This window comes from Mus pahari, chromosome 1, assembly GCF_900095145.1.
Source record: "Mus pahari chromosome 1, PAHARI_EIJ_v1.1, whole genome shotgun sequence".
In the NCBI taxonomy this organism is placed as follows: Eukaryota; Metazoa; Chordata; class Mammalia; order Rodentia; family Muridae; genus Mus; species Mus pahari.
Window position 1 is genome coordinate 151,694,559 of NC_034590.1, and position 8,649 is coordinate 151,703,207.

The 8,649-nt window shown below is 46.5% G+C and overlaps 1 protein-coding gene across 1 annotated transcript; it reads left to right on the forward strand.

Moving 5' to 3' along the window:
* The first annotated feature begins 7,967 nt into the window (after window positions 1-7,967).
* LOC110335097 (NTF2-related export protein 1-like) lies at window positions 7,968-8,649 on the forward strand. Its single transcript, XM_021217174.1, has one exon. It carries the CDS (start codon window positions 7,968-7,970, stop codon window positions 8,388-8,390), a length of 423 nt encoding a protein of 140 aa, XP_021072833.1. The 3' UTR covers window positions 8,391-8,649.

Genomic DNA, 8,649 nt, shown 5'->3' on the forward strand with positions numbered 1-8,649 from the left:
ATAGCCCTTGCTGTCCTGGAACTCAGTTTGTAGACCAGGCTGGCCTTGAACTCAGAAATCCGCCTGCCTCTGCCTCCCGAGTGCTGGGATTTTTTTTTTTTTTTTAAGGAAGGACACTAGTGCTTTATGTCTCTGCAGATTTTGGTGGCATCAGCAAATGTCACCCATTTAGCAGTCTTGATTATTTAGTGTCCTAATGAGAGAAAGTTGGAAAACCACAACTCCTGTGCTCCCCAGGGGCAAGGCCTGTCTCTTAGTCACCCCCCACTTTCCTGCAAGCATGAATCTGTTGCATAGTAGGTGTCAGTATGTTTTTACTGCGCACAGCTCTGTTTGTGTGCGGATTCGGGGAGTGGGCGCACTTTGGAATATCTGTGAGAGCTGTCCCTGTTTGCTTTGTTATTAAATGCCCTCAGTGGTTCAGGCCTCCAGAACACCCATGCTTTTCACCCTCTCGGGACGCTGATTCCAAAGGCATGCTTTTAAAAAAGACCTGTGTATACAGCCACTTATGGCAAAGAAAGAAAGAGAGAGAGAAAGAAATAACATTTTAAAAAAGATCGGATAAGTAACCAACAACGACAACGACAAAGGAGGCTAAGTGTGTCATGGCCGTGTGAAGAGAATAGTGAGCCGAATGAAAAAGAGAGCCCGGAAGACTCGGAGAAAGTGTTTTCAAACAATGCCAAGAGCGGCCATGGCCCTAAAGTGCAGTTACCCAGTCATGTGCAGGAGGTCTGAGGTTCAAGCCTCCAAAAAAGTTTAAAATATGTGAAATGAATGGAACAAAATTATTTGTATACATGATTTTTAAAAAACTTTATCTAGCTGGGAAAAAAACAAAAACACACGAGAAAGTTCAAAAGATAACTTTGCGCTAGGGAGAATTTCTAAAGTGCGTGATAAAGTTTTCAGGGTCAGCCAAATGTCTTCAGCTCCTAGGATATAGAACAAATGCTAGTCTTTCTTAGGATGGGGACTTTACTATCTGATCTCCCCTTCCCTTCTTAAGCACCTAGCACTGAGCCAAAGACCCATGTTCAGAAAACGTTAGCCAGCTGACTCTGAAAGCCACTACTAATTTATCCACAATTAACAGTTCTCTCGATCCCTAACTTGACTCCTGCCCCATATGGGTCAAATGGCCTTAAACAACCCCTGAACTTCAGTTTGCCTTGTTATTGTAATGCATTCCATAGAGTTTGTTGTCCTAAACACCCTTCAACAAACATCTGGGTATTGAGTAAAGAGAGGAGACTGCAGGAGGAATAGAATGAGGGGGAGAGGAGGGCCAAGACACAGTGCCAAGGGAAGCAGAGTTGGGGAGAGCGCCATAGCTCCCCAACCTTAACTTTTTCCAAAGCAGATTGGGCGGCCTACTAAGGCTTTCTCCTCCGGCCTCTACAGATCTGGCCACGCCCACGTCGGGGGGGGGGGGTGCAGGGATGGTACTGAGCCAAGAAACCCAATCTCTGTAAAGTCGGAGGGTGTGTAGGGCTGGGCTAGGCTCCAAAGTACCTATTGTCACTTACTCTACACAAGTTTTGGGCTTGCCCAGGAAACTTGGTTAAGGCCACTCTGGTTGTGACCAAACCAGGACTAGCTCCGGAACCCTGCGACTTTTGCCAGATCTCCTTCGGGCCCGGCTGAGTGCTTCCAGCCAAGGAGTGGGAGGAGCTTGTGGTCCGGGCTAGACCCAGAGTCCACTCAGACCTAAGCGAGGCTGGAGCCACCAGGACAGTGACAGAACTGGTGAAAATTCTAGACTCTGACCCGCTAGGTGCAGGGCGCCCGCGTCTCCCAAGCCCCGATACAAGTGCCAGTACCTGCCCTGGGACCTGGCCAAATGTCTTCTTGAGGGATGTGCAACTCTTCCCCGAAAAGAACTGAAATGTAAATTCCGAGCCTTGCAAAACAAACACACCTTTGCCCACGGATCCTAACCCGTTCAAATCAACTCTGCTATTAGGTTTGCGTGTCCCTTGCGGGTGTCCCACGCTCCACTCCAGCACCGCTACAGACAAGCTTGGCAGACAGACTTCTTGTGATTCCCGTTCTTCCTAAAAGGGAATCTTGAAGTGGCAACTCAGTATTCAGTGCCTCTCAGATTTCAATTGCTTAGAGCACGCTCTGTAGCACCTCTAGCCACAAGGACACCAGAGAAGCTGACTAGTGTACCTTCAGGACAGGGGAGGGTGTGAACCTATGAGCTGGCAGGTCAGAGGCCTGCCACAAGCATAGAAGAGGAAGAATTGAGTGGTCAGCACCCAGGGCCCCAAGTGTGTTGCCCACCGGGCTTTTGGCTATCTTTCACCTCTGCAGAGATGGCACTGTTTTCTGAGGCTGAGAAAGGCGTGTACCAAAAAGAAAGCAGGAAGAAAAAAAGGAAGGGAGGGAGAGACCATAAAGACTTTAAGTAAAGGTCACATTAACATTGTCCAGTAACATTAATAATGTACAATATTATACAATTGTACAATGTAATTAATCCCAGCTGCTCGGGGGAGGGGATTGAAAGCAAGAGAGGATCAGCTCAAAACCAGCCTCAGATACATAATTCTAGGCTAGCCTAGCCTACATAAGACCCTTTCTCACAATTTAAGCAAAAAACAAAAACAAAACCACAAACCACACACACAACACAGAGTTAACAATAGAACCACATTTTTCAACTTTTCCTATCTTGTATAAAATTTTCTGCCACAGACAAGCATACAAATACACACACACACACACACACACACACTTCTTATCTATAGTAGTCTAAATGTGAGATGGTATCACACACAGCGCCATCCATTGACAGCCTCTCCAAGGAAGGAAAGGTGCTTCAGTCAAGGCTTCCCATCATGCCCAGCTCAATACCCAGGTAATGTAGTTGCTCATTTATTAAACAGTGTCCTTGAGCTGGAGTGTGCTGGGTAATTTGCGTATGCTAATATACTTCTCCAAAGTTAGAACCCAAGCAATAGAGAGTCAGAGGAACTGAGCTATAGCATCCAGAGGAAGAGGTAGGTTATGCAGAATTACCAGGGTCCCAGAAAACCCTTCAAGCCCTCCTGTCACAGACGGGGAAATGGCCAGATCATCCTGTTCCACTGGCAGAGACATAACAGGGGCAGTTGCACTCAGGAACCCACAGGGGCCTGCCCAAGATCAAGCCAGCACTGATGGGGGAGGAGCTCACCAAGCCACACCCCTAACTGAGGAACTGGGATTTTTTAAGGGTGCTGGGATGGGGAAGTGTCCCCTGATAGGTTGTCCGTGTTCAGGTAGATAGCCCTACACTTTCGAACACCACTGACAGAATAAAACAAACCAAAGGAAAGAAACAAACAAACAAACAAACAAATCAGGCTGTTGGAGAGGGATGTGGCATGTGGTGTGTCTGGGAGGAGTTAGAGGGAGAGTGTAACACTGATATAATCAAAATACGCTGTGTACACGTATAAAGTTCTCAAATACTTTTAAGTATGAGAAAAAGCATGGAGGCGGGGGTGGGGCGCTGTAGAGATGGCTCAGTGTTTAAAGGCACTTACTGCTCTTCCAGAGGGACTGAACTCCCAGCACCCACAAGGCAGCTCACCATCATCTATAACTTCAGTTCCAGGACATCCAGTGCTCTCCTGGCCTCAGTCAACACCAGACATACACGTAAGCAGAACACACGTGCACATACAATAAAAATACATCTAAAATTAATTTTTAAATATCTTAAAATATGAGCAAAAACAAATAGGCCAGTCTTGGCAACAGACAGAATGAGCAAGGCTGTAAGTGGGGGGAGGGTTTGCTCAAACAGCACTATTGGGTAAGGAACAGGTTAGATATTTTGGTAGGTGGGCTCTGAGTGCCAGTGAGCCAAAGGGCCATGCAGTGGGAACAGGCAATGACTTTACTTCCCCCACCCACCCCATTCTGATTCCACCTATCTACTCTTTGTGAATCCAACCTTTCCCAGCCAACTCTATTTCCTTTCCGTGTTGGCCTGTGCCGCTGGCCTGCTCTGGCCACAGCTGATACAGAGACTGACTATTTATAGCGTTGGAGGACAGACCGAGGACACTAGGGCAGTTTCCATGAGGTCAGGGCTGCTAGAGGGTGGTTTCCTCGCTGCGGGGACCTACCTACTCTCTGTGGGCTTTGGAATTCTGTTACTTCCAAAACTCGGTTCTTTTGTGGCTGAGGCCATTTCCTGGGTAACATCAGCACTGCAGCTCAGTGAGATGAGAGCCAGAGGCCAGCTGGAAGGAGCCACCCTGACTCCAGGCACTGAGGTCTGTTTCCACATTCCAGAAGGAAGAGGAGGCTCAGCCACGTCCATTGAGCAATGTAACCATAGCTCACCTACCCTCATCCCCAGGCCTAGCACTAAACCTCTACCTTTAACACCTACCTACTGGCTATGATGACTTATGAAGCCCAGAAGGTAGGAAGAGAGGACTCAGATAGGGGTCTAAAGATAAAGAGGACAGAAAAAAAAATTAAGATCAGAAAAGGACTATGAAGATGGTCATTATCCTGGCTAAACATTAGCTCCCTGAGAACTGTGCAGGGCGTGGTGGTAGATGCCTCTGATTCTAACCCCTGGGATGGAGAGGCAGAAGAATGGCCTGCCTGGACTACACAAGAGTTTGTTGTTTGTTTGTTTGTTTGTTTTTTAAAAAGAGGAGGTAGAAGAAGAGGAGGAAGAGAAAATTTTGGTACTGTCTGGGCTCTTTCTTTTCTGTCTCTGTCGGCAGCTAGCTAATTACTAAGTCTCACTGTTTTTATTTGTTTGTTTGTTTGTTTGTTTTATTGAGTTCTGGGTGTCAAATCAAGACAAGAGTGGGAATGACTATGAACTTCAAAACAGCAAGGTCATAAAGCAAAGAGGACTGTGGAAATATTAAGTAGAGACAACCCATAGGCGACAGCTAATGCTGAGCACAGTCCTGTGCTGGATACAAAAACTGCTATCAAGGATATTATTGAACCAATTCACAAAATCAGGCACATCTGGTAGATTAATGTGTCATATTCATATCTAATTTGTTGGTTGGTATAGGGCTGTGGTCATGATAAAGAATATTCTTAAACCTTAGGAAATACATACCGGCATAGTTAGAAATAAAGGGATTCAAGATATATAACTTAATCTCAAATAGTTAAGAGGAAAAATATGTGCATGTGAGTATATATGTTGAGTTGGGCATGAGAGACAAAGGAAAAAAATGGGGCAATTAGGTAAAACAACAGTATCATGAGGGATAATCCTTTTTTTTTTTTTTCTTCGAGACAGGGTTTCTCTGTATAGCCCTGGCTGTCCTGGAACTCACTTTGTAGACCAGGCTGGCCTCGAACTCAGAAATCCGCCTGCCTCTGCCTCCCGAGTGCTGGGATTAAAGGCGTGCGCCACCACGCCCGGCCTTGAGGGATAATCTTAGCTGTCCACTGGAATCAGTAAGAGACACACCTCTAGATTTGTCTGTGAGAGTATCTCTAAAGAGCTACCTCTAACTCCATCTTATGGGTTAGGGTCTAGGGCTCAGTAGAGACGGAGTGGGGGGCAAGAAGCCAGGTGAGTACCAGTCCTCCTCCTCCTCCTCCTCCTCCTCCCCCCTCTCTCTCTCTCTCTCTCTCTCTCTCTCTCTCTCTCTGCTTTCTGACTGGACACAGCGTGAGCAGGCTTTCACACTCCTGCTGTCTTGCCTACCCCACCATGATGCGCTGTCTTACTCTGATCTGTCAGAACACACTCTTCCTTCTCCAACCACCTTTGCCTCTGGTGACAGCAGTGAGGAAAATAACATGCGAGTGCTGAGCTCGCCCGAAGGAGATCCGGACATGTTTTCTTACAGCTTTTCTGTAAGCTTGAATTTACTTACGAATGTTTTTTTCAAAGGAAAGAAAGTAAAAGAGGGAGAGAGAGAGAGAGAGAGAGAGAGATGGAGCTATAGAAATAGCTCAACTGTTAAGAGTCTGTTTTCCCAGAGGACATGGGTTCAATTCCCAGCACCCACACGGCAGCTCATAACTCTCTGTAGCTCCAAGTGTCAGTCGTGAGTGAAGAGAAAAGCCATCTCTAGAAGGCTGAATCGAGTGAAGGCCTAAGCAAGCTGGTCGTTGGGGGGATTCATCCAGCTATCTGGAGAAAGAACATCCCAGGTGAGGCTAACAGTGAGTTAAAGGTTAAAGACGAGAACAAGATGGGCCTGGTAACCAGCACGGAGGCCAGTGGGTTCAGGCAGAGTAAAGGAGAAAGGAGAGGAAGCTGAAGTCAGAGAGACAGCAGCCCAGCTGAACACGCCTCTGAAAGCCCTGGAGACAGAGGATGCCCTGAGGGCTGAGGACCTGTCAGAGGATTCCTAAGACAGGATGTGTTTTCCACAGTCTGGTTACTGTACTGAAAACAGATGGAAAGGCTCAGGTAGCTCGGTTAATAAGGGACTGACTTGCAGGCGTGAAGACCTGAATTCGGTCCCCAGAATCCACATAGAAAAGCCAGGAGCACCCGCATATGCTTGCAGTCCTGGGACTGGACAGAGACAGGTAGGTCATTGTCTCACTTGAAGGTCAGTCGAGCCCACTTGAGTAAGAGACCCTGCCTCAAAGACCAAGGTAGAAAGCTCCTGAGGAACAGCACCTGAAATCGTCTCCACCTCCAAACATATGTATACACACCTGCACTTGCACATGCATATATAGGAATGCAAAAGCAAAGCAGATGGATGAGCAGACAAGACAACACAGCAAGGCACCAATGAGTGAGCTGTTCAAGCAGGGGTTCTCAACCCGTTGGGCACAACCCCTAGGGAGGGTCAAATGACCCTTTCATAAAGGCTGCCTAAGACCATTGGAAAACACACAGATATTATACTGTGATTAATAAATTAAAATTAAATTTACAAAGTTGCAACAAAAATAATTTTATGGTTGGGGGTCACCACAACACCAACTGTATTAATGGTTGTTAGGGAGGTTGAGAATCATTGTGTCTGAGTAACTCAGGTGAAAGACCATCAATGACTTGGATACAGGGTAGGGACAGAGGCATCTGATTAGTGTCTAGATTCTCCCTTTATTTTAAAGCATTTGCTGATAGATAGGAGGAACAGCACAGAAGACCTGTCAGGGATGAATCTGGCTTGGCCATGGTAAGAAAAATGCTCACTTAGCCCCTGAACAGAGCCAGCAGGGCGTGAGCCTCCACGTGTGTTGATGCTTGTTGTGGGCATAAGACTTGTTTGAATAATAATGTCCGTATTTTCATGTTCCTCCACTAAGGAATGTCCTCTATAGGAATGTCCATGATAATCAGAGACTGCACAAGTCTGGGAGGTGAGGGTGTGGCTAATGTCTCAGCAAAATGGCAAACACTGAGACCAGAGAGACAGCCTTTAAGGCTGTGAGAAAGAACGCTAAAAACATGAGTTCAAAAATATATAATTTCTCAACTATGCAAAATATACGGAAGCAATATGAGTGATATAAGGAACTTCACATATCTAAAAGAACAGAGGCAGCTGTACTACGAGCCATCTTGTCAGAAAGATACCAAAGAAGATGATAAAGAGATCTAGGGAATGATGATCAAAGGGTAAGATCCCACCCCACTAAGTTTTTTGTTTGTGCTTTACAAAGGCAGGCAGATTCCTGAGTTCAAGTTCAACCTGGGACAGAGGGAATTTAGGTCCAGGTCCAGGCAAGGTAGAAATGGTAATTTCAAGGCAGGTAATTTCATATTGCCTTTGCTTAACAAAGATAGGCAGGGCTTAACCGTTCCCTGCCTCCTGGACATCGGCTTCTCAGGCGAAGCCTCAGGGATGAAGAGCAAAACAGGAGAGAAACTTCTGGCCCAGGACAGCGACTAACTGGGGTGGGACCCAGAACAGAGTTGCCTTGGTGGTGCTGACCAAGACTGAGCAATCCCTGGATCCCTAAGGAGGAGCCACTCAGCCAGAGGCCTCTTGTCAGCAGAACCAGACATGGCATCAGTAGATTTTAAGACCTATGTGGACCAGGCCTACAGAGCTGCAGAGGAATTTGTCAATGTCTACTATACGACTATGGATAAGTGGCGGTGGGTACTGTCCCGCCTATACATGGGCACAGCCACTTTTGTATGGAATGGAAATGCTGTTTCAGGACAAGAATCCTTGAGTGAGTTTTTTGAGATGTTGCCTTCCAGTGAGTTCCAAATCAACGTGGTAAACTGCCAGACTGTCCATGATGAAGCTACATCAAGCCAGACCACGGTGCTTGTGGTCATCTGTGGAACAGAGAAGCTTGAGGGCAACAAACAGCGGGACTTCAACCAGAACTTCATCTTGACTACTCAGGCGTCACCCAGTAACACAGTGTGGAAGATAGCAAGTGACGGCTTCCTGTTCCAGGACTGGGCCAGCTAGTGAGGGTGACAAAGGCATCTTGGCTTAAGCCCAGCTCTGCAGAGAAATGCCAGTCTCAAATCTCAGGATGTGGAGAACACAAGTTCATTTTTGTTGTCACAGCAGCACTGTAGACTGGATGTTCAACTCCTAGAATCCCTTTCCTGGTTATATACTGGTTTGTCACAGTTGCCTTTTAAAAGTAGTAAACTTGCTATTTTTCTACTTACTCAGTAGAGACCCTGTTTCTGGAACTTGACAAATAAATATGTTGCTTTTC